A 27054-nucleotide genomic window follows, 5' to 3' on the forward strand; every position below is an offset into this window, starting at 1 on the left:
TCATATGTCTGACAGAGAACTGTAGGGTGTGATTTTGTTTTGGCTGGACAGTAATAGAAATCTGGTGTTAAAACTGAGGATAGCTGTTGTTTTCATTTTAAAATCACTAGTAATTTTTTGGCACATGAATTAATTACTTTAGAGGTCCTGAAATTCTTGTTTTGATGCCTTTCATACTTTCTATCATACTTACTTTGTCAGAGTGTTAGTTCATGTGAAAGCGGAAGGTTATTCACAAATGAGTAACGTTTATTCAAATGTAATGAAAACAGCTGCCACAGGGCGGCAGCAAACTTATGAGATAATACCTGCCTTCAGTTCTCCCGAGAAATAGCAACAGGGATAGAATATCGGAACAGTCATAAGACAAAGCTTTTAGTGTATCTTGGTTTAAACATTTTATACTTATTGTAATATTTCAGAAAAACTTTTTCTGGTTCTCCTTTACTTACCACTAGCTTTTATTGAGTATATCAGTACCTGTAAGGAGGTTGAGCTCCAGAAGGTAATAATTAGTCTAGCTATCATAAGGTCAACACTTAGAGTAAGATAGTCATGACTAACTTCCACTGATTTCAGTGGGTCTACTTTAAATATTACTAAATCAGATCCAACTTACATTTTTTTGTGAAATCAGATAGTATGTGCAAATACTGGACTTCAAAGAAGGTGCCTTTTAAAAACGTTTCATCTTATAAAACAGTAATTAGATACATATAAATTACAGTATTCATGCCAAGGAAACAAACTAAAATCCTTTGTCAGTGGCTGCTGTTTACAAAAAGCTAAAATGTTCTTAGGTCTGAAGACCTTGTTTTCAGAGACGCTCAAATATGTAATTCTGGGCTTATCAAGATATAAAGCACGGAAGCCAAGAAGTAAATAAAGGTGCATTTGACCTGGTTCGCACAATCAAAATACTTGTCACAATATCAGTAAGCCATGGTGGCTTATTTAAACTGTGACAGGTTTTCACCCATGGCTTGTTGCAGTGAGAAATCATGCCCTTGTGGCTTCTTTTGATGGTGTGAGCCAGCCCTTTATGTCTTAACAATCCTTCATTTCCCCTTCCACTGAGATACTAAACTCATATCCATTATGTTATATACTAATCATAGTTGCCCAATCCGGACAATATGGCAAATTATGGTTAGAATAACTTCAAAATACATGGATGAAGATGGGGCACAAAAGCCAGTTTTCTTAGCTACTTCTTGGAGTATTGTCTGAATAAAGTATCTGCTTTATTTGTATTAGGTTACACTATGGGAATTAAAATAAAGGTAAAACATTCAAAAATACATGTTCTTGTATACATGTTCTTTCAACCTGAATTGAAAAACCACATTGCACTTATAGTTTTACAAAGCCTGAACCATTATTTGAAAGGCTCTTTTCAACCAAACCAGATCACACAAACCCATTCCCAATAATTCAGGTAACCAGTTCAGAATAAGAGTGATGGTATGTGTACAGGCCCGAGTCAGAATACATCAAGAATACATAATACATGGGTGAATTTTCATACGTTTTGGATTTCTCTAGGCTTCTATATTCTGCTTTCTTCAAGAGCTAGGAAGCAGCAGGCAGGATGGAGGCCTGCTGCTTTAATGCTGCAATCCACTGTAGAGCAGGCTGTGAAGGTAAACAGCCTGGCAAAGGGAGGGAAGAGGATAGCATTTCTGTCCACTGTGGAATGCTTCCTGCATGCTCAGCTAGTCTCTGTAACTTTTAAAAGATGTTGTTGAAAGCTTTTCACTCCAACCTTTGACCCTAAGTGTCAATATGCATAGTTCTTTACTAAACAGTGAGTTCCCTGACAAGCTCATGTATGGTAGTTAGGCCTTCAGGGTCCCAACCAGTGCAGAGTACAGTAGCCTCTCAGTGTCCAGGGCCAGACTCTGAGGGTAGTTATCTACAAAATATTAGAGAGAGAGAGAGAATTTGATAACTTGGAGATTGGAGGTGGTTGAATCAGAGAATAGCAAAATATATATTTAAACATTCACATTTTCCATTATATTACATTTTTCAATACCAAATAATAATTCAGTCTCAACATAGTGCTTCTTTGATTGGGATCCAAAGAGTTACTTGAACTCAGGCAAGGGGTTTCTGCTGCCTGACTTCTTTTAAGTTTGAACAGATAACACTTCCATGCCGTATAACACTACAGTGTGCTTTTGAAACTTGAGGTTCAGAAGATGTTTGCCATGCAAGCACGGCTATCTGACTATTATTAGAAAAGCCAGTCTAAAGCTTCATTGGACTGGCAGAGCTAGCTTCACAGTTATTTAAAACCAGGCTGTGGAATGTGTCTTCTCCCTATGTTGCAACTCTGCAAGTTGTAGGCTTTTCTTTCTAGTGTGTTTAATCATAGAATCTTAAGAGTAGAATACAGTATCACACAGATCTGATGCTAGGTCTGAGGGGACCTTGGCCTTGGGCAAGCAGCTTCCCAGTTGCTTCTCCACTATCTTCTTTGTGCCCCCCCCCTCCCACCCCTGGTGAGCTTACCAGGCACTGGCAGCTTTTCTAAGCACCACCCAGCACTGAGGGGAAGAGCACCAGGCCTTGAGTCTGGAGCCACCACCATGTTATTTAGCCCAGAATGCATCTGGGTCCTGAAGATATTCTCCATGAAGTAAGATGGCAAAAATGTCAATCATGTGGCCTGGCCTGATGCTCTTCTTAAGTTCCAGGTTTCAAGAATTTAATTAAATAGGTGCCAGTATCAGCTATGGTAGTCCTTCTGGTGGTCCTACTTATTTTAATACCTCCGTCTTTTATTGAGGGTGCTGACTGCTGGTGCTGCAATATTACATTGCTAATCACTTTAATACATGTTTAATTTGCAATTACAATGTGAATAGCTGTTTAAATGTGCTGGAGTGATTAACAAACTTGTATTGGCCTGAATCAGAACTGAACTAGAACAAACAACTTTGTTCACAGTGGAACCCTGAGTGGAACCAAACCCCAAATCATAACTGTTTGACTCCATGTGTGTGAATTTCATATTAAAAGCAAACAAACTATGTATAATGCATTGAAGAGTCTAATATGAAAAATGATTTTTAACTTAAAGCTGTTTTAAAATATCTTTCCTTAGCTATATGTGTGTGAGCTTTCTGCTTGACATCTGTTGTAGTCTGCAGGCCCATAGTCCGGACCTGTGGATACATGTATAAAATAACTGGTCATCTTGATTTTCCCTTCTTTATTTTTCCCCTATAGGCTGCGAGCTCTGTCTAGTGGTGGGAGTGTGACATCTCCTCCTCTCTCTCCAGCTTTGCCAAAGTATAAATTAGCAGATTATCGTTATGGGAGAGAAGAAATGTTAGCACTTTTTCTGAAAGATAATAAGGTAAGTAGGGAGAGGAGTGCTCATATCTGGTTGTAGGCCAAACCATTCAGAGTTTTAATGCTGATACAACCTAGGAGAGAGCACATGACTCATTAAAAAAATCAAATGCTGAAGAAAATGAAGAAAAAATCATATGGTTAAAAAATCAGAAATGTATATCATTAAACCGCTAGCAATTTTAAAATAAAGTTAATCCAAACTATTCATATAAATATTTCCACATTACTTGGAACTTCAACACAAATATATTCAGTAGCTGGACTGGATTGAATGAAGATTAATTAGAAAAATCCACAGAAAATGCTGAATATGTTTATCCCTGAGGTCTTCTTCAGTGGCTACTATTAATATCTCACAAATCTTGATGGGTAGTAACCAGTGGTGGCGCAACGCTGGCACAAATGACATTGTGTGAGTGTAAACCTACACTAGCATAACCAACATCATTAGCAGATGCTAGTGCAAAGGGAAAATGGTGATTTGCCGCTGAAATTAGATGGCGCCACTGAATTTTGGTAGCAAATTGCTGCATTTTACCTAGCACTAACAAGGATTAATGACATTGCACTAAATTCTGGTGGCAAATTGCCACTTTTGTCTTTGCATTAGCAAGTGCTAATTATGTTGCAGTAGCATTGGGTTATGCTTACACAAATCATTAGTTATGCATCATCATTGGATGCTACCCCGTAAATACTAGAAATTCCTTCAGTGCATTGGAGCAGTTAAAAATCTTTCAACCAAATTGTTGAGAAAACACTTATCAGTTCCATAACTCTATTTAACTGCTACATCAAGTGATTTTTATAATTATACAGAGTTTCTGAAGGAATATCAAACCATGTTTAATATAAATGAAGAACTCATATACTGCCATTCATCATGAGTATGTCCCTTACTAGGGTAAGCTCTTGTCTTTGTAAGACATAAAGTTTTATTTCTTCGGTTGCTATTCATCACTTCCTCAATCTGAGGTCCTCCAGTTGTGTTGCACTGCAACTTCTATAATTCTCAGCCATTATGGCCAATGGCAAAGGGTCATGCTGGTTGGCAATTGTGGGAGTTTCAGTCTCAACCTATCTGGGAGATGTCAGGTTGGGGAAGCCTGCTTCAGTTCCCTTCAGTCACTGAAGCAAGTTTCACTCTGTTTCTAAACGTATTATTTCAAAGGTGAGAATGTTTTCCCCTCTATAATCAAATTTTAGGCTCTTACGTTGTTGTAAAAATTGTACACACTAGGCTTATTACGACACAATGATCAGCCACGGTTCTGGGAAGCTCTGCCTGATCAATATCATGCACACTGCCTAATCGCTCCTGCTTGGTTCCTCCTGCAAATGGGAGCAGTTAAACAAAGCATTAATCTTCTGTTAATAGTTTGTTTATCATTACATGCAAACCGGAACACTGGCTTGTCTCTCCAAAGAGGGCAGATTCATAAACGGTGGTTTGTTCTTGGCTTATGACTCTTCTGTGTCTAGGGAGAGAGAAGCTGGAGTTCCTGGTTCACATGTAACGATAAGCAAACCACAGGTGGAAAGGTCTGTGTTTTGCTTTACTGCTCTCTCTTGCAGGAAGAGCTAAGTGGGAGCAGTAATGCAGCATGCACTAGCGCACTGCTCAAGCATGATAAGGTAAGGTTCTCCCAGTTACATTTTACCTCTATGGGCCACTATATAGTAAAAGACCTCTGCCATGTGGTACAACTTCAGCAAGCAGGAGGACCCAAAAAGGGGAAATACTAAATTCGTGTACGTATATGTAAATGATAAATCAGTATATTTACAGATGTACAAACATCCAAATAAATTGGCACATGCAAAAGTTCCTTCAAATTGTGCTGAAAGCTAAACACAAACGATAATGAGAGTAGTCAGCGTACACTAATGTATAACATCAATAACATGAGATAAGGCTCATAATATGTGATTATGCATGAATTGCCATATCATTTGAAAACCATTAAACAGAACCTGATTTACAAGTGAACACTTCTGTCTAATTTGAGAAACATTAAACAGAAACTGAACCAGTTTGTAAATCAGGTTCTGTTTAATGGTTTTCAAATGATATGGCAATTCATGCATAATCACATATTATGAGCCTTATCTCATGTTATTGATGTTATACATTAGTGTACACTGACTACTCTCATTATCGTTTGTGTATAGCTTTCAGCACAATTTGAAGGAACTTTTGCAAGTATCAATTTATTTGGATGTTTGTATATCTGTAAATATATTGATTTATCATTTACATATACGTACACGACTTTAATACTCCCCTTTTTTGGGTCCTCTTGCTTGCTTTTGTTTCTCCGTGAGGGTTCCTCTCCTTGTATATGTAGTACAACTTGGCATTTTGAAACTTTCTCCTGTTCTTCTTTCTGATGGCTCGCAGTTTTTACATGCTGGTTTCCTCTGGTCTGGTTAATTCTAAAAACAAGAAAAAGCCGCTCTGTGAATTTCATGGCACTGTTTCCGTCATCATTGCTGCATCCAGATTTTGCTATCTACATTTTCCTAAGTGGGATATAATATTAAGTCAAATGATTCAGTTGCCTTCTTTTCTGTTCCAAATTGTAACTCCACCAAATGTATTTAGGGTAGTAAACTATTTTTAAATTCACCATTAAGAATAAATATTCCCAGATCGTTCAAAATCCACAATCCTTTAGGATTCTACACACACACACACACACACACACACACACACACACACCTACCTCACAATTCTGCAGTGCTTCTGCTGGATCTTCCATATTGTGATCTTAATCCTTACATTTTAATACTTTCCCTTTCTCATTTTTCTTGCAATCATAAAAAAAAAAGGGTGGTTCATCCGGATTAGTTGTTGTTTCATCTTCTAAACAAGACTTCAGGGTTTATGCTTCAGAAGAAATAAAATTATTTGCTCCATACATTAATTTCTGGCTAAGAGTAGTGTTCATAGCAGAACTCTGACTGTAGAATAGTTTCCCCAGAGATGCTTGCCTGGCATTTTCTTTATTGTCTTTCATGGCATCAGGAGAAGTCCTTTTTGTTCACCCAGGCCTCTTAAACAACTTGCATTTTAAACAAACAAAATCTGAGCTCACTATGTAAGCTTTGTTTATCAGTTTGAGTTGCTAAGCAACTTCTTTTTTCTCCACCAGAATGGAAAGTTTAATGCTGCATTTTACTGTTTCTTACTGTTTTTAGTTATTATTTTGTATTTTATTTTAATGTTTATACATCACCCAGGGAATAAGTGTTGATTGGCCGCCATATACATTAATAATAATAATAATAATAATAATAATAATAATAGGATTATTTTTCATTTCTCCTCTACTCTGCCCCTTCCCTTTTTTAGATACCTTCAGACCTTCAGGACAAGGAGTTTCTGCCTATTCTACAGGAGGAGCCCCTACCACCCTTGGCACTAGTACCTTTTACAGAAGAAGAACAGGTTGGTTTCTAAACAAGTGAAAATGGGATTCCCCCCACCCCAAGCATTAAACTTTATAAATAAAAAATGCTACGATATTCAAATATTACAGCACGTTGATTATCCAGGTTGAGAGAGATGCAAGCAGCTGAAAAACATTTGTCCTGTTGTGATGTTAGTGCCATATCAGCTTCACATTCTGGAATAAATATGGCTATGTGTCCTTCTAAATACTTCTGCTTTGGCTCAGCAAATCATAGAATTAGGTTATAAGATAATTTTTTAAAGGATATTATAAGTGTACAAGTTGATCATTTCTCATATGTTAAGAAGTGAGTGATTTCCCCCCCATTTCAACTTAGTCACTTATCAGAAACCTTAGAAATGCAAGTTTGGAATTAGATTTTCAGGCTTGGAAATCTAATTCCTTTTCTTTCTTTCTTTTCTTAAATATATTAAACTTCATTAGGATAACTTGTAGAAAGATATAATTATTTTTATACTGATATTCTGTATTTTTATTCTGATATTCTGTATTGTGAAGATTTTTTTATTTAGTACATTTATTTCCTGCCTTTCCAATTAATGTAGAGTTCTTTCCCAGTCTTGCTATCTTGGATCCTTTTTAACTAGAGATTGCATCTGATTCCTTTTATATATACTCTTACCATTTAGCCAAAGCTCCTTCCAAACATTCTAGAACACTCATATTCAATAAATTATATATATATATATATATGTTCAGTTTGAACATTTGAAAATGGAAGGAAAAGAACCAAGATGTTTAAGTTGTTTATCAGCAGCCATTACTGGGGTATTTCAGTAGCTGCACTAGTCTTGACTAGAAGCCTCTTTGGAAGTATTTTCAGTTGCAGAATAATGCATCAGAGATGAGCAATCAATCAAAATAGGGCTGATTTTTATGATACCTTTTAACTGTTTCTCTCACTTGTTCCATTTTTGGCAGAGAAATTTCTCCATGTCTGTAAATAGTGCTGCTGTCGTACGATTGATGGGAAGAGGAGGAGGAGGAACAGTGGTAGGGGCTCCTCGAGGTCGAAGTTCTTCTAGAGGTCGAGGTGAGATGTTTGTGAACATTTTATCATTTTACATGCTAGAATAATAGAACTGCTCATGCAAATATGGAAAAATTTGCATATGCAACATATGCAAATATGTTGGGGGTTTATAATCCTCCATGCCTTCTCTCATTGGAAAGAAAGACGGGATAGGAGTTACAAATAATCAATATAAGCCAAAGAGAGAGAACCTACCCCAAAGCACTGGTAAAAAGCACATAGCAGAGTTATAGGGTTGGGTCCTTGTATCAGAGAAGATGAATGCTGCATTACTGAAATGTAAATAAGAAAACTTCTGTATATATATACTTCCCAAGTTCTGCTTTACTAATGTTAAACTAGCAATCATAGATTTAGTAATAGAAGATGAATTGAAGTGGATTTTAATGTAATATCTCAGATAAGAGATGTTACTCTAAAAAAACAGCATAGGGTGATGATATATAAATAAGTAGAAGATATAATCCACCTGCAAATGGAGAATTTTTATTTTTATTTTATTTTATTTTATTTATTACATTTATATACCGCCCAATAGCCGGAGCTATAGAAGGGTGAATGAGCCATTTCTGTCCTAGTAACCAGCACACTTATCTTAAACCTGTCTGCAATATTAGATGTCAAAATAAAGCTAGCTATAAAATAAATAGGACACTTGCCCAATAACCTATGAGAAACATTGGAAAAATAGTTCTATTCAGTTACCAGTCTGCATAGGACTGACTATAGAGACCCCTGTTCCCCGTGTTACTAGAAGTAAGGTTATTGAGGGCAAGAATTGCTCTAGCTTTTGGTCATGCATAGATTCCTGAACTTGTGACTCAATTTGATACTTAACAGAAATGTTTGCCATTGAATCTAATTATTTAAATAATTGTCTTGTTGATGAAGGAAAGGTTTATAACTTTCTATGGAAGCATGCTTAGGTTGTGGTGGTTGTTTTACTGTTTTTAGTGGTGACCCTCCTGCAAGAGATTGTTAGATGTGAAGAAGAAATAATATTCTACCAAATTTAACAGTGATGACAATTAAATATTACATTGGTGGAAATCTTTGAATTTTCAGCCTTGCAAGCATTCTCTGACTGCCTTTGCCAAATATGAGCAATTTGGCTTTGTAGTATTTTCCATGCCTTTAAGACTGTTTTGCCAATTGATTGAAGAAATGATTTAAAATTATTGTTGTTCAAATTCTTAGTATAAAAAGTAAAAATTACTAAGTCTTGGCATTAAACCAAGTCTTGGCATTAAACCGCCCAGATTGCTTCGGCTGTGGGGCGGTATATAAATGCAATAAATAAATAAATAAATAAATTAAAACCTTTTTACAGCAGAGCAGTAGTTTGCAGTCCAGTACGGGGTGTTGACAGTGGGCCATATACCCTGTGCTAGCCAGCACCATTGAGATTGCTTACATTGTGGTAGAGTTGTAGGTGATACTCCTGCACTGTTCCTGCCAACACTTTAAGACAAGTAGCATCGTTGAAGTAGTGGGGAAAATAGGGGCAATTTGAAAGCAATAAGGGTTGTATATGCGGTTTCCGACCAATTACACACATGATTATTTCCTCCCCTCTTCCTCTAAATTAACTCATATCAAGCTTGACTAGCACAAACCTGACTAGGAACTTGCACTTTAGTATAAAGGGGAATAATGAATGGTATACAAGGGAGATGGAAAAGTATAGGTCATTTCAATGTTTTGTTTAGGTTGTTGGTTTTAAAGTGTTTTGTTTTGTTTTATTGCCTTTTCTTTAATAATTATCATTTGAGATGAAAGGGGACAGTTGGAGAAGAGAGGGTGTAGTGTGGGGAACTTTTTAATATAAATAAAAAGGACAGTCATAATGGGCCAAACACAAGGAGCATTCTCAGAACCATCTGTAGGCCAGCAACTGGCTCTCTGGGTGGACCAGAAGTTGCTTATCTCTCCTGTAGGCCAACCTTGTATTTAATCACTTGCTTGATAGCACAGATAACAAGGAATTACATGCAGTCGAGTGAGCAGGCTGACAGAGAAGGGTCAGAGTGCTCCGTACCTCCTCTGCACCATCCAATGAAATCAAGCAGGCTAGCTGAGGAGGGAAGCCCCTGTCCTCCGTATTGTGCATAATAATGCAGTGAGCTGCTGGAGAAACAGCCAGAGCTCCTTGCCAACTCTTATTTTTGTTTTATTTCTTTTGCAGGCTAGTAACTTTTGTGGGCTTATTTACAAGGCTGATGTAATCTGTGCTTTATGAAGAATGGAGCAGATTGCAGTTTCTGAATTGCCTTCCTATGAACCTCCTTTGAATAAAGTTGTTTCAACTCAGTTTTAGCAAAGTCAAGAATTACTTATTGTCATATTGATTCCAAAGGAAATTTGTAATACTTATTTAAAATCATCCCAATTTTGTCTTTCAGGCAGAGGCAGAGGAGAAAGTGGTTTCTACCAAAGAAGTTTTGATGATGTGGAGGGTGGATTTGGCCGAGGCGGCGGCAGAGAAATGCACAGATCGCAGAGTTGGGAGGAAAGGTAATTTCAAAAGTGTATATGTTAAACTGGTTTGTATCTGTTGAGGAGCTGAGATAATTATTTATGATGGTAGAATCCTGGCTCTGCTTTAAAATTCATGTTTCTAGAGGATCTTGTCACACCTTGTATTTCCAGACGTGTATCTAAAATCACAAGTGAATGTGACCAATGTGTTTGAACCACCATATAGAACGGGTATATTGTATTTTATTGATTTTATAGTGATTTGTTTATCTAATTTTTATGTAGTCCTGAGAGCTTTGGCTATAGGGGTGATTCATAAGCTGAATAAAGTAATAAATAAATAACACTGGAGAGGAACCTAGCATTGGCAGCAGCTCCCCATTGAGAGTACACTCAGTAGCAAATTAGTTTTGCCCAGCTTAATGTGTGAGATGGCCCCAGGATTCTTACCATTTTGAGAAAGTGTGGACTTACGAGATCTAAAGTGGGCAATTGTTTTTTCTATAAAAAAGCACTGGATAAAAGAATGCTTAAATAAACAAACAGAAATAGGAGTATGCTAGATAGTATTGATGAATTAAAAAGTCAAGTTAGAAAAATATTGTCCCTAAGGGAATTTTTGAAAGACCTGAGGTTTGGTAGCCTTCATGAAATCATGGATTAGTACTAGCCTAAATACTTCTCAAGAGAATGGACACGAATTGAACCTGCTTTTATGCTACTGTATAGACATCAAGGATAAGAAAACCATGCCAGTATTCAAAGAACTATTGAAGTACTGTATTTCTTTGATTCTAAGATGCACACTAATTTCAGTACCACTAACAGAAAAAAAGCTTTGATTCTAAGAAATAATAAATGCACCCGCGATTCTAAGACGCACTCCGTTTTTAGAGATGTTTATATGGGGAAAAAAGTGTCTTAGAATTGAAGAAATACGGTAATACTGGCTGCGTTCGGACCACATGATAGTCAACAGTGGTTTAAATAGTTGAGAGTTGGTTATTTAATCCACTGTGGGTTATTGTGTTGTGTGGGGAGTATCCCCTAGATAAACAACTGTTGAGTTGATTATTACCCCACCATTGACTATTGTGTTGTCTGAAAGCAGCCAATATTAAAAGCCTGTGTAGTGTGACTAAATACTGGACCGTTAGGGCAGTGGATAGTTGAATAAATAATGCTCGTGGTTTTACAGGTCCATCTTCTGAGTGGTTTTATATCTGTTCTGATTTCTAGATTTATATCTATTTACTTTCCAGAATGAAGTAAATTAAAGTAAATAAATAAAATAAATTCCCAAAAACACATTATTTCAGTATGTTGGTACTGTATTACTGAAGCAATCATTCTTCTAAATTTTGAACAATAAAGATTTTATACTTGGTAATGTTTCTAAATACTTCTGTATATTTGTTTTTTGCCTTTTTAGGGGGGACAGGCGGTTTGAAAAACCAGGTCGAAAAGAACCAGGTATGCAGATTGTTGCTTTCCCTAAAAAAGCTATATGGGTATAACAATCTATATTCTGTTACATGAATCTCAGTAATTACAAATGTATCTGAGCCTTTAGTTATCCAAAGTGTAGCAAGAATCCCCCCCACACCTTTTTTTAGAAGCTATGATTTCTTTAGAGAAATGGAATACTGCCCGGCCTAAAGGAAATTAGGAGAGGTGTTTTTTTAGGAGTTGACCAGATTAAAGTCTCCAACTAAGTTTCTGAAGACAACCCATATTCAGTATATCCTGATTTTGAAATGGATTTTATTTATTTGAAGTATTCTTATGTCATTCTTCAGCCAGAAGGCAGATTACGTATAATCAATTAAGCAAGACAGTCAGTTTTTAAAAATTTGACTGCTGGGATTTCTGGAATAGGTACACTGTTAGTTTATTGAGAATTGCATTATTATTATTATTATTATTATTATTATTATTATTATTATTATTATTATTTTAAAGTACAATCCTGAATTATTTTGCTTTTTTAGCAGTCAAAAACTTTTGTTTTGTTTTCTCATAATACGTACTTTGTTGAAAGCAGCAGATTTTCATATGATCCAGTTACATAGTGAATCCTATTCCTGTTAGATCTGGTCATGCTACAATGCAGCCACTGCATTGTCCTACCACAAAGCCATTTCAACTGGTATCTAGGTAAATGGAAATAATTCTGTGCTAAAATTCGCTCTGGCCGGCCATCAGATACTTTGCAGTATGCAGTAAATTGCAGTGTACATTGGATTAACCATATGACCAAGGTAAAGTGTTGGATTGTGCCAAGTATTATTTCCATCCTCTATGAAAGATTCTTTCTTGAATAAGTTTTTTTCAATAAAATTAGTGTCTGACTTTTTTTGGAATGTAATGCAATATTACGTTTTTAAAGATTTTTTTAGGAGTCTGAGTGGCTTTGTTTTGTTCATGAAAATAGCACATTATGTCTTCCACCCCATGCCCAACTGTATATAACTTGTGACTTGGCATGGATCCAGTTGTCTATTATAAGATAACTGTACGTTTGTTCTCACCATATGTATGTTGTATCAGTTGCTGCTTCCTGATGTCAGTTCTAATATTCCAATTCTCCCTCTGCCCCAAAAGAAAGGAATTTGGAGGAAAAGTTTCTACCTCACCCTTTCTATACAGGGTTCTTTCTGTGTGTCCTTCTGTATTGGTGTATGCTTCTAGACATCCATCAGGATTTTGGAGAAGAGCATTCTCAGGTAGCAGGTAGAAGAGAAAAACCTAAGGCTTTTCTCAGCGATTTTGAAGGTGCCAATAGCAACTAAGCACCCACTCCTTCTGAAAGTCAATAGGATTTGAGTGCATAACTGCAGTTTGCCCTTCTGTATAAGGATTTTTTTTCAAAACATAAACCCAGAATTTTGTAACACTGCCAGATTTCTATGGTGATCAGTGCTTGAAAATTGTACAAATCATGTTTTAATGCCCTCTGAGTCCCTTTAAAGCATCTAAATTATTTTGTTTTGCTGTTCTATTTTGGTTTTATGACTTTGGCTTTCAGTCCTCCATAGCTTTAAATCTTTTGGTTTCCTGGAGGCTATTTGAACTAAGTATCACTTACATTATATAGTTCTGAGTAAATATTTGAGAGTCTAAAATTATGTCTATTATTTGTATAATACAATTCAGTGCGTAAAATGCTTTACAATGCATTTTCTGTTTTCCTCATAACAATCCTGTAAGGTAGGCTAATCTTCTAAATTATGACAGCCAAAGCCAACCCAGTGGATTTTGAAGCATCTGCCATGTACCGACATAATAATCTATCCGCTACACCACATACTTAATCTTGAGCTCCTGTTCCTTAAGTAATAGCAATGAATTGAACAAATGCTTGTTGGTACTGACATATTTCCATTATAGCCCTCAGTGCAGAAGTTGTCTAACCCAACTGCATATTTTGTAACATGCATTTTGGTTTAAGTAATTTTCTGTTTCTGAATCTTTAGAGAAAAGACTGGTCTTAACAGTACCTCAGGTACAGTAGCTACGACTGGATTGTAGGAAGAATTTGCCTCTGCAAATTGATATCTGAATCAGAAAAAAACTAAAGTAGTAAAAAACAAACAAAAAACCCAAAACGTAATTGCATTGCACATACCCTTTCATATAGAAGGGTGTGAAAGCATGTCACATCCTGAGTAGACTATTCACTTCTTGAGGGAAATTTTGAATTAGTTTCATTTTACGTGTTGGATTTACTAAACAGTGGAAACTTCCACTGAAATTTAAACAAGTACTAGCAAAGTGGGATAGATCATAGGCTGGATTTTTGGTAGCTGTAGGGCACATAGGTTAAAAATGGTAGGCTTTGTGAGGCTGATAATGCTGTAAAAGGGAGCGAAATCTTTTAAGTGACCATGATTGACAAAGAATAAAGTGAGTACAAATACAATTTAATGTATATTAATCCAAGGTGGTGATTGCTATTGCTGTTCGGTCTCTGCATTGGGCTAAGCCATTATTACAGTACACTGTGAATGAAAAGATTAAAGCCTCAGCACAGTATTTATTGGAATAAATACTTCCAAAATCCTGTAAGAGAACACAAGGATCTATTGCTATGGTGTGGCTATGTTCCAGATATAAGCTATTTCTAACACATAGGTTGTCATGACTTCCTGCTGTCTTATGTTCAGTTGCAAAAGGCACTTCCTGTCATCTGAATATATGCTGACTACTCTAGTAATTGCTTACATAGAACATCAACATTAGTAATATAAGTAAAATACTTATTCTTTTAGTTGCCTTAAGACCCTTTAGCAGCTGTGTACTGGCAGCTGACACCATTGTGACCAGCTGGTTGTCCAGAATCCCACCTTGTTCTCAGCTGACCGCAGCAACTAAACCTTAACTGTCAGGTGCATAACCATTCCTTAGATTTGGGGAGGTGAGAGATGGTTTCTTAGAAAATACTCTATGATTTGGTAACAAATCTCAATATCAACACTAGTATATACATATAAATATGTTTATCCAAGTTCAAGAGCTAAAAGTCAGACTCTTCGTAACCACAAGTCAGTAACTAAATGGCCGTTTGAAAGTAAAAATATTGATACCTATGCCATGTATTCTGGGAAGAGCCTTTAAATTATCCTTTAAGATAAAAGTAGTTAGCAGTTTTGATTATGCTCTGTAGTTTTTCTTGGTTTTGAATACAGAGTAGTTCTTCATCTCTCTAGATGAAAAAATGTTGAGAAGCCATAAAAGTGGCTCTTTGGATCATTTAAAAATCAAAGAACCACCACCATCAGTCCTGGTAATCTGTTCAGGTAATAATCATGATTCATACTTGGCATACATACAGAGCCTAAGTTCAAAGTCTCATAATTGGATTTTGTTTGTACAATTATTTTATAGAGTCAAATGTTGTTTGTTTATCTCTGCCCTGTATGAACTGAGTAGTTAGTTTGCAAAGAAATTGCAATAAATGCAGGAAGCAGTGGATCTTTCTGATGACAATATTCAGGTTTTGACTTGCAACAAGGCAGGTACATGAGGGGTTGGTTATCCTTGACAGCGTAATTACGAATACAGATTGATGGATTCCTGATGCATGTTCCTAAGTATGAAAATAATCCCGATACAAAATATTAGTCTAACACATGTCATTATGCTTTTCATACACTTTCATCAGAAAACTGCCTAAGGATGTTGAACTTGTTCTTAGCTGCTGGAACAAAGAGCTTCAGCAAATGCTTGTGATTTTCCTTAATAAACAAGCACAGCAGGATTGCAATTTCATTGCCACAGAAAATACTAGCAACATTCTTCATAGCATGTTTAGACATCAGCATATTCTGTTGTAACCATAAGGCAAGAGATGGCTGATTCTATGAATCTCAGGGATCTTGGGCTTTTCAGATGAAAATTCTTTTTAGTTGACACAATTTACTACAGTTTTGTCCATTTTGCCACAGTATTTACCCTCATATCATTTAATTAGACCTTTGACGAGCTGTCCAAGTCTGAAAGTCTCTTGTTTCAGGGTCAGTGCAGTTTTAATCATAGTCTAGTGAATTCAGCAGGTAGCACTTCTGTTTTCCCAGAATTTGTGCAGTGGTTCTTGTCCCTGACTCTGTTTTTGTGCAGTTACTCCAGTGATTCATCCAGTTACATGGATACTATGCTCTTTGTTCTGCACACTGTTCTGAAGTCAAAAGCATTATAGAACAAAAAAAGCACAAGAAAACAGGGAGGAAAATTAAGACATGATAGTCTAATCCAATTCTTTTTTTAAAAAAAACCAACAACACCTGGATCTACATTCAAAGTCTATTCAGTCAGACGAGTCTCACAGATCTGGAAGCTGTCAATGTGCTGTCCATTGATGCGGATCTCCATGTCAGTCCTCTTTGAACTTTTGGAGTCTGCTGCTGGAAGTTCTGGGATTGTCTTGTCAAAATTCTCCATCTTTATCTGATACTCCCCTTTGGCACCTCGAACCAACATGGAGGCAAAATGGTGATGTAATATAATTTCTGATGGGAGATACGATGTCCTCCTCTGGCATGTTTCTCCTGTGCCTTCTTGTGTGGCTGAAAGGAAAACTACTAGCTCAAAATGATGATGAGCCTCCCTTTGTAGGAGAATCGCCAAAGGGCTTGATGGAGTTATAGAATGATAATAGGTCAAGGGAAAAATAAAAAATGGGCACTCTTCAGAAGTGATGCTGTCCAGATGGAAATCCACACTAGTTTGATGCAGCTGACCATTTTCCCGTTCTTCATAAAGAACTGCAGAAATTCGAACACTGGTGAGTGGGCTCGGGCGAGTATTGGCCACTTGGAACATTAGGTATGGCTTTCCTTCTCTGTGTGTCACTACTGCAGAATAAGTAAACCGGATGGAGAGAGCTCGGTTCTTTGGACGGGCAATTTTTGCTACAAATGCACCTAAATAAAAAGAGAATTTAAATATAGATCATGCATGTAAGTGTGATTTCCTCATGCCTTTTATAGTAGATGGAAACCAAGCACAATTAAATAAGTGGTTCTATATGAGGATTACAGTGCTATTATTAGCATCAGTATTTTTTTTATAGTTCACATGTTGTTCAGATTCATCACTTTAATTACCTGAACCACAAAAATGCTGTTTATGTCCAATTTTTAAAAATAATAATAATAATCAGTTTTTGATTTAAAATATTTGCTACTATCTCCATTTACTTTAATACTGACATTTGTTTTGAGGAGTACAAGACCTACATTCTCTGCTCTGAAATTTAGCATTTCAAACTAATGTTGGGCTATGTTATCTCTGAATAGGTTTATTTTATAACAAACTTGATTATATTATATAGTAAAATAAAATTCTAATGATATAAAGTTTTTTTCTGTTTATTAGCCCATTTAAAATTATTGTAAATAAAACATACCAGTGTTTGAAAGCCCTCCAATATTTATTGATATCTTGGCAGTAAAACAAATATTAGGCTGCAGTTCTAAGCATATTTAAAGGGAAATGTTGCATTGAACTAAGTAGGGCTTACTTTCTAGGTAAAGCTGCTTAGGATCATATTGCTAGTTTTTAGTCACACGTGGATGTCGGCATACCTCTAGAAATGTCTACACAGATCTAAGACTGCTAACTGTTTGCACACATTGAAATAATTTAGGAACTAAAACACTTATTTAGGAAGAACTGATTAATCACGCATCAGCTATGTCCTACTACACAATGATACACAATGAGTTAGTACAAATCTTTGTTACTGGTCATGCTGAAAAAATAATCCTTGTCAAGTTGTTCTGAAAATAACTATATTTTTCAGAACGTTCAGATAGGCATAGACCTATCTTTGCTCCCCTTCTCTAGCTTCTTGACAAAGTTTCTATTTGAATAATACCATTTAAAGAACGTAGTTATGAAATAAGATCTAATTACCTGTGATGAAGGCCTCCAGCATCAGTCCGAGTACCATTTGTATAGCAAGTAGAGCAATTGCACTCGGACAGTCTCCACTTGGGAACATTGTGCCATAACCAATAGTGAGCTGTGTCTCCAGTGAAAAGGAAAAAGCAGCTGTAAAGCTAGTGATGTACTTTACACAAATCGTATGGTTTTCAGGTGGGGAATCATGATCAATCTCCAGATCCCCATTCATTTCTGCTAGTAGATACCAAAGCACTGCAAAGACAAGCCAGTGAAGGACAAAGGAAGCAGAAAATACCAGCATCATCCATCTCCAGCGCATATCCATTAGGATTCCCCAAGCATCTTTTAGGTATGCAAGGCCTTTCCCATGGGCACCATCCATCTGGAGTGTGCTATGCCCATCTTTAGTGACCATTCTTGGGTACCGTTGGGCCAGGAGAGGAGCACTAGGTTTGGTGTTGTTGCCTTCTATCACTTCCGTCCTCATCTTCTGAAAATGAAAAGTAAAATACTGTTGGATGCTTGTTTATTTGTAGTACAGATGATGATCAGAGATTCTGACACACTGGCAGTGGACCAGATGCCACCTGCAGCTAACCAAGGGAGACTTAAAACATGCAGTTCTGAGGAAATTAACTTTGGAGAGCCGGTTTTACCACTGCTTTCATGGTACAATAACGATTACCTAGAAGAACCTTAAATGTCAGATGACTTTTTCAGACTTGTATATAATTTAGAAATGTAAGCCAAAAGTTTGTATTTTAATTTATCACTTTACCTGTGAGTCTAATGGTTTATTAAAAGGAGTACTGCAAATTGAATTCTGTTTAACTCAGACGTTTTTGGATTTTTTTTTACTTTAACAGTTATGTGTTTAATATTTAAGTAAACCACTCTATCAGAGCTATTTCTAATATTATAAATGCTGTTCTATATATAATTATTTTGGTGGCAATCTCAAGACTGACACACCATGCTTATTTCATGAAATTTTCTTCCTTATAAACTTTTGAGGGGTTTTCTATCTTAACTTTTACTGCTACCAAGCATGATATTTTATTGTCTAGAATTATGGTACCTGGGATATAGCCTCTTCTGCTGAACATACTCAGGCCACTGCTGATGTAAAGCTGCATTAAAAAGGGGATAGAGAATAATACGGAAAAATTATGTAATTATATAAACTGCAAGGAAGTCCTGAGATAAAAAAAAACCCTGACTCTATGTCAAATTTGCCAAAGGGATAGGTGGAGTGAGTGCAGTTTCTTTATGCACTGTTTTTGATGTCTAGTTTCTAATGATGCAGTCTGGTTTTCAGAGCAGCTTATGGGGGCTGTAAGTATTGAGTCTCTCCCCACCCCACCCCACCCCACCTCACCAAGCCTCTGTGTTCTATAGCACAAGAAAGCTCACAGTTTTAGAAGCAGGAATCATAATAAACAGAATCAAATAAGTTATGCTTGGAACACTCATTGAAATGAGCAACATATGTAAGCTGAAATTGATCTACTGCTCGATGATATTGCTAGAGGGCACCAAGTTCTGTATGTGATCTAATAATTGATGGTAAAATTGAAACTATGTTTGTATTTCCAGGATTGTATGTACAATAGTATAGATGCTCAAGACAGCAGTATAACTCTGCAAGGAAAGTAATACTGTAGTTATAAGACCTTTTCTTTTTTTTAAAATATATTTATATTTAATGTTTGCTTTCGGTATATTCCTCTGCAGTGCTAGACCAATTCAGGAAAACATAGCCATAGTTGGAATATACATCCATTCATCTCTCTCCCTCTCCCTCTCCCTCTCCCTCTCTCTCTCTCTCTGTTTTATTAAAAGTCAGAATAGTTTTAGCGTATGCTTGGGCCATATATTGTCTGTGTAATATTGATTCATATTCTGAAACACTTGCTCATAGTTTTGAACTTAGAGATCATCTTGCAGCCATTAAAGACTGAATTGCAGACTTTCTCGTGTGTGACAGCTGTAAATGATTACTTTGTGATCTGATACATGCTTCTGATACATGAAAATGATGTAAATATATTAACAGATCTGTTGGATTGTTTCCTCAGGTATGCAATATATAAATAAATACAAAAATCATCTCTGGGCCTATCTAGAATCAGTTTCTTTAAAGTGTGGAGTAAAATAGTGGTGCAGTACATCTATAACTATTCAGATGCTGATCTGCACCAGATACTCACTTGGATGTTTTCTATACTGCCCAGACTACTGATCTAATTCTGTATGACTAGAATCACCATCCTCTTAAAAATGGTCTCTGTGTTCATTACTCTTGTAACAAAGAATGGTGAAACATTCTTGCTGAGGTCCCATGCATTGGAAGGTATGTGTCCATAAATACCAGTGTTCTATGGTTGGAAGGATTGAAGAACATGAGCATAGCCAGTTCACAGAACTGATAGGACAATTAAGAATAATAGTAGTAATACTTAGCCTTTATGTAGCGCTTTACAGTGTTCAAAGTGGTTCACATACATTATCACAGTCATCTTTGCAACAGCCCTATCAAAATAGTCAGTATTATTATATCCATATTGCAAGTAGAGGTCTGAGGCTAAGTTTCTAGCAGAGGAATGATTTGTGGGTTCCCTGATTCACAGCTCAGTCTTTGTCATTATAATGTACTAGGTCTATGCAGATGGGGCAAATTGTAGGTCGTGCCTCAATTTCATTCCAGCGTAATATGAGCTCCCTTATTTAAAGGGAGGCTCACTTCAGTTTGGGAAAAGTGGGTGTTTATTCAACAATACTCAGTCACATGAGTTCTTAGAACAAAACAGCTGTTTTTAAAGTTGACATGAAGTCTGGAAAATATTCAGTGAGTTGGTAAGCATGCTTTCTTAATCATGAATTTTTGTTGGAAATAAAGCATAAGAAAGACCTCTCTAAGGTACATATCTCACTAAAATGTATGTGTCTAGTTAATGCCACTGTGGCTTATAGAGGTTGCTTCTGTAGTTACAGTAGCTAGAGCTGATTAAAATACTTCTTTTGAACTGCTGCCTTATGGCAAATAAGCCTAATATTACTTCTGAAATTCATCAACTATATTTTAAATAAGACTGTTGGAACATAAATTTGTCTGTCAGAGGTGGAGCATCTCTTTGCAAGAGAAAATTAAAACTAAACCTAGGAAACAAATATTTTGAAATGGAAGTGAGCCAACCAAAGGTGATGTTAAATGTGCATTTTCTTTAAATGGCAAATGTGCTGTGGGTTCAGTCTAGTCCACTGCAGCTGTAGTGTACAGAGAGATCATCATAGGACAGGGGTGGGCAACTTGTGGGCCTCCAGAAGTTGTTGGACTGCAGCTTCTTTCATTCCCCACCATTGGCTATGCAGGCTAGGGCTGATGGGAGTTGCAGTCCAACAATATCTGGAGGAGCACAAGTTGCCCACCCCTACATAAGCTCTAAGATTATGTTCCTTGTTCACTAGAGGAAATGGAATTGATAAAGAATAGCAGGTGCATGGTGAGCAGTTTGCACGCATGTACCCATCTACAGGCCCTGGTGATGGAGGCCGAAAGGGAGAAACAGAGCAAAATTGGGCGCACTCTAAAAGTTCTAGCATAATTTGTAGTCTTGATTAAAAAAAAAAGAATTTAACTAAATGCTGAGGGAAGAAAAGTTAACTAAAATAGCAATATTCTGCTCCTTCTTTTTCAAGGATATGCATTTATTTGATGATTTCAGTTCAGTGTTGAGCTAGAAGTTCTACCATGTACTTGCAATCAACTATATGTGATGCATAAAAATTTACCTTAGTGTGACTGGATTTTCAGTGCACTGGGTAAGTTGGAGAGGGGTGGGCAGGGACAAGTGCACTAGGAATTACCTTATGGGAGGATTGAAACAAGGAATGAATATACCAATACATCTATATGGATATTGGGACAAGATAGATGTTTGGCTTGTAACTTATCCAATATTCCCTTTTTACTAATGTTCCCTAAAGGCCAGTCTTATGGAAATGGAGCAAGAAGGGACTCTGTTACCTATTCTGAAACTTTGTGTTTTTTATATAAACTAAAAAGCCCCAAATGTTCTAGCTTAACCTTTCCCAATCTGGCACCCTCCAGATGTTTTGGACTATTACTTGCATCAGCCCCTGCCAATGTGGCCAGTGGTCAGAAATGATGGGCATCAGGTTGGGGAAGCCTGCCTTAGCCATTCTCCATGGGAAGATGCTCCAATCCTTGAACATTTTGGTTGTCCTTTTCTGCAGCTTTTCCAATTCTATGATTCATTTTTTTGAGAGGGTGATAAGAACTCTACGTAGTATTTCAAATTGTCTGCAATGCAGATTTATGTAAGGATGCTATGATACTGGCCATTTCCCTAAAATGAAATGTCTCCCCCCCCCTTTTTTTTAAAAAAATGCTTGCCAGGCTATTAATATTTTCATTGAACTATCCACCACAGTTTCAGATTTTTTTGCCTGAAATGTCAGACAGTTTGGATTCTATCATATATGTGGTTGGGATTGTTTGCCCCAGCATGCATTACTTTACACTTACTTAAATTGAATGTCATTTGCCATTTTGTTAGTTTTGAAAGACTCATTCATCATTCTGAAAAAATGGGTACCGTCCACAAACATGGCTACCTCACTGCTCAAACCTGACTCTAGGTAATGTATGAGTACATTAAATTATACCACTCTACATACAAATTCTTAGGGCACCCTGTATCTTCCTTGCTGCCATTTTGAAAACAATCCATTTATTTCTACCCTTTAACTTACTGTTCTACAACCACTTATCCTATAGCTGCTAAGGTTTTTCAGGAGACTTTCAGGAGAGACTTTGTCAAAAGCTATTTGAAAGTCCAAGTGTACAATATCTACCTGACATTTGTAGTTCTGGAGACATATAGTGGAGTTCTGTCTTCACCAGGTTTCAACCACTTTGGGTTCAAAGAACATACAGCTGTGACCAGTATTAGCCACAACATCAGATGGAGAGAATTTCATAATGTGTACTTTTGTGAAACATATATTATGCTTTCCTCGGCCCATAATACAAACATGGCATTTTATTCTTCTGAATTTATTTTTGATTTTTCCAAAATGGTAGTCATTGTAGTAGTGGCACCTGCAGTCTGTTCCTAAGTCAGGATATTTAGCAAATTTATAGTAGCTTAGCATTGACATCAAGCCTATGTCAGATTTTCACATTAGTACCTACTCTATAGCAATTAATAAATATTAATTTCTCTAGATAATATTGCCAGGGAAGGAAATTATTATTAAACTACTGGTGGTCTTCAGAGTAATTCTTGCTATAGCTGTACTTGGAGACTAGATAATGTAAAGACTTTGGAATAGAATTCCATTGCAGAGGTTTAAAGATACAGAGTATTGCCCTTAGATTTTTCTTTTTTTAAATGGCTTCTGCTGCACTACTCTGAACACATAATATATTAATTTATTTACAATATTTCTAGGCTACTTTTCAGGGCAGAAGCAAGGAACATACAACATTAAAATTCATATAATTAAAAATGATACATAATAAGGCAGTAAACATTAATAAAGCAAGAGACACCAGCAATAAAACATTACTGAAAACGTATAACATAATTGCAGCTACAGCACAGAACAGTCCAGTAAAACATAATCAGGGGAAGGCCAGAGTAAACAAATAGGTTTTCAGGGATTCCTAAGAGCCTGCAATGATGGTGCCTGGTGGACAACCAATGACAACCCATTCCAGAGTCCTGGGGCCACTGGAAAAGGCCGTCTTTCATGTATTTGCCCACCTAACTGCCCTCAAAGGTAGACAAGTGAAAAGGGCCTCTGTTGCTGATTTTAAAGTATGGGCTGGCTGATACGGCGAAGGCTGTCCTTCGAGTAATTTGACCTCTTTTAAGGCTTTAAAAGTCAAAAACAGCACTTTAAATTGGGTTCAGAAAAACACTGGTAACTAGTGCAGCTTATCGTTGCAGTGGTGTTTTGTGATGCTTGTTATAGCCATACAGTTTGCCATTTGCTCAGAGTAACAGTTGTCCCAAGGAAACTGCCAAGGGTTACTTCCCCATCCCACTGCTACCCAGCCTCCACTACGGCTAATGTCAACCAGCTCTTGCATTAATGTTGCCCCTGTTCAAATGCCTATTCCAGCTCTTTAAAGCTAGAAGGAAGTGTGTGTGTGTGTGCACCCGCACATGTGTGTGTGCATGATGGATGGATGCCTGCATGAATGTATACACATATTTACAGCCAACATAGTGTAGTGTGTTCTGAAATGTCTCCACTGGCAGGGCTGAGATGGATGCCAGAGATGGCAACATGGCGAAGTTAAAGTGTGGAGGAAAAGAGCGTTAGCCAAAAAAAGGCGAGATTATATATAAATAACAGGCATGTTGTGCCTGAGATAGGTTGACCACAACTTGAATACACTGATACATTCAACAGCGTTGACATACAAGGCCTATGGGTTTAAAATGCTAATGCAATACAGTTGAATAGAATCAGTGAAAAAAACCAATGTCTCTTTCATTGCCTTTGTCCTTTCACATTTCCAGAGGTTTTTGCATTGAATAGTTCATTATGAAAATCGGTAAGGTAAAATAGAAGAATATGCATAGGTTTAGAAGGCAAATTTGCTTAAGAATAAGTACTCATTTTTATATTACGGTAACTAGAAAAATGCAATGTATGTGGATCCTGACACTAGAAAATGGATTAACAACATAATCTTAAAATTCACTGTACAAAATTCACATATGCTTAGGGTAGGTCATACCAACAGCTACACAAATGCAGCATTGCAAATCATGATAGTATAGCCAACATTTCACCAAACTTCTGTCAGCTTCATAGGCATTTATAGCAATTCAAATATTTAGGCTTGCATGCCAGATACTCCTTACCAAATGTTTAAAGCTTATTTTTATAGAGGCTTAAAAATGCCCCCCAGAAAGGAACATTCATTTGTCTCCTTCAAACTCTATATCTCCCAGGTACAGGAAGTTATATTAACAAGAAATAGTGATATAAAAATCAGAGGCATCTAAAACATTGACATTGCTAAAGATTTACAGATGATCGTATAGGACGAAAGGGAAAAGTTCTGAACATATCTTGATCTAGAAGTTCATTTGAATAGCAACTAAACAGTTAAATTCAAATTTTGCACAATTTCTTCAATACTGAATTTGTATCCAAGACAGCAAAAGATTGTTCTGCACTGAGCCCCCACCCCACCCCACCCCACCCCAAAAAGTCAACCATACAACAGAATCACTCAAATTATTATCTTGATGGTTGAAAAGTAAGAAGTTGCAATAACTCAGTGAAATTTTCTTTACACTGCTACACAGATTGTTAATTTCTTACCATTTGTCTGTCATTTAAGTTAAATTGAAGTTCAAGTAACAAAGTAACATTTCAGGCCTTTAGAGAAAAAGATGAGGAAACTGTGTGGCCTGGAAAGTTATTATTTTAAATCCTGGAAATTGTAATGACAGTTTTGTTTACTGTTCTTGAAAGAAACCATGACCAGTATAAGAACTACACACTTTTACATCTAATAGTAAAGTAAAATTCTAATAAATCTTTAAGACTACATAGGCAGTCATATTAATTTGAATGGTAATTCAAATCTGACTGTAATCACAGGATAGTTTGAGTTTTGATGAAATTCCATCTGCTTCACCCTATAAAAGCTGTGTAATATGCTAACATTATTCCCAGTGATCTCGTGCACAAAAATGTGTTTCTTCTTCGAGTTTGGCTCTGGAAATTGTCATTGGGCAACATTAATTTTTTTGGGGGGGGGAAATGCTTTAAGAAAACCCTACAGTATTTGAAATTGGCATTTCAGTAGTTATTTTTCAAAGCAAGTCTGTCTGTAGACTCTAAAAAAATCATTTTTCTTTTAGAAAAACTAAAACACAAATTAAAATATTAGTGTAGGAAGTTATGCTCTCTTAGCATCGTGTACTTACCGGTATCTTTGTAGCTTTTATCTGTCTGGCGGGGAAAGGGAGGAAGGTGGATGTCTTGGATATGGAAAGTGCACCAAGCTATCTTGAATCTGTATACAGTGATCCCAATGCAACAAAGAGAAACCCTTTTGACAACTAGTTTGGAAGGATGTTTGTTCAAAATGGGCTTACAGGTCTCATTCCACAGTTTATAATGTGGGGGGGTTGGTTTTCATATGAAGCTGATGTGATTGGTCATTTGGTCTGCAGGGGGGCCAATTAGCTGTGGTCATGTGGAAAAGAATGCTGATTCGTTAGAGCTTTCTTTACCCAACACATACCCTAGCAGCTGTGGAGAAATCCACAAAAACTTACTTGGAGAAAGGGGTGCATTTTTTCTCTTAATCAGGATGGGGTTTTTAGGTTTGCATAATCTTACTTAAGGTTTTACTTGGAAGTTCAAAGGAATGCAGTTCCTCAGAACTCTTTTCCATTCAGCTTTTGTTGTGGTAGCTGTTTAGAGTTCACACTTTTAGAGATATTTTCTTCTAATCAAAGTCAGGCAGGTTGAGGTGAAGTGTGCTTTCTGTTTCACTTTACTCCTTTTAAGAATTGCTTTTATACCCATATTTTGGGATTGGCAAACCATACTACTTGTAGCAGATATCAATATAATATAGATCAAACTTGCTAGGTAGTTTTAAATAATTTGCAGAATAATTATTGGTACAAGGTCTTTATTTCTAATGGATTTTTTATTTTTCCATTCCTGTTAAGTCAGCATTGCTCATAGGCTTGTCTTTAAATTGGTGGAAGTAATATTAGCTATTGAATAAGTATTGCTAGGACGGAGCATATGGTTATGACAAAAATGAGCCACAAATTTGCATTGAGTAAAACTATGGTCTTCAGAACATATGCTGTATGAAATAAGTTGTTACACTTAAAAATTAACTAGTAAAGCTAATAGCTGAAATGAGGCCCATAATGTCCACCTTCCAGAACCACTTGCATGATGTGTGAGGGTGGCTTTGTAAAGCAGTTCAGCATTTCACATTTTTCCTTAGTTAGCTGCTGATGTGAGGACTTTGATCGAACGTCAGACCTAAGAGGATCTGAGAAACAAAGACTGTGATTGTTTGCAGTAAAACTACTGAAGACCTGCTGTGAAAATTATTAATGTAGACCAATATAATGCTACTTAGAAACTGAAATCTCCCTCATGTTTTTCCTTTTTAAAAACTCCACAAAATACAAAACATTAATTCTTCATTTCATTAGTAGAGAACATTTTAATACATGTTGAGGCATAGCACCATAGAATTGAGACATG

The 27054-nt window shown here is 36.6% G+C and overlaps 2 protein-coding genes across 6 annotated transcripts in view; one reads left to right on the forward strand and one right to left on the reverse strand.

Moving 5' to 3' along the window:
* GIGYF2 (GRB10 interacting GYF protein 2) overlaps positions 1-27054 on the forward strand; it is an 80073-nt gene that overhangs the window by 24278 nt on the left and 28741 nt on the right. For all 4 annotated transcript variants that reach the window (XM_063132392.1, XM_063132391.1, XM_063132394.1 and 1 more), the window contains exons 3-7: positions 3238-3367; positions 6722-6817; positions 7764-7875; positions 10278-10389; positions 11786-11826. In XM_063132392.1, coding sequence (XP_062988462.1) covers positions 3238-3367; positions 6722-6817; positions 7764-7875; positions 10278-10389; positions 11786-11826 — 491 coding nt within the window. The remainder of the gene's footprint in view (positions 1-3237; positions 3368-6721; positions 6818-7763; positions 7876-10277; positions 10390-11785; positions 11827-27054) is intronic.
* On the reverse strand, positions 15453-26418 carry KCNJ13 (potassium inwardly rectifying channel subfamily J member 13). 2 transcript variants are annotated; one of them, XM_063132397.1, is made up of 3 exons: positions 25743-26418; positions 17770-18250; positions 15453-16775 (listed from the first exon to the last, which is right to left on the reverse strand). In XM_063132397.1, exons 2-3 carry the CDS (start codon positions 18245-18247, stop codon positions 16156-16158), a joined length of 1098 nt encoding a protein of 365 aa, XP_062988467.1. In that variant the 5' UTR covers positions 18248-18250; positions 25743-26418; the 3' UTR covers positions 15453-16155. The 2 variants fall into 2 exon arrangements, with proteins under 2 accessions (XP_062988467.1, XP_062988468.1); XM_063132398.1 differs by lacking the exon at positions 25743-26418 and adding an exon at positions 18839-18896.

The sequence above is a fragment of the Elgaria multicarinata genome, chromosome 8, assembly GCF_023053635.1.
Source record: "Elgaria multicarinata webbii isolate HBS135686 ecotype San Diego chromosome 8, rElgMul1.1.pri, whole genome shotgun sequence".
Taxonomy (NCBI): domain Eukaryota; kingdom Metazoa; phylum Chordata; class Lepidosauria; order Squamata; family Anguidae; genus Elgaria; species Elgaria multicarinata.

Coding starts and splice junctions, on each gene's coding strand:
- KCNJ13 (XM_063132397.1), bottom strand. CDS start 18,247: ATGAGGACGGAAGTGATAGAAGGCAACAACACCAAACCTAGTGCTCCT. Junction 16,776..17,769: donor GCTGGAGGCCTTCATCACAG/GTAATTAGATCT, acceptor CTTTTTATTTAG/GTGCATTTGTAGCAAAAATT.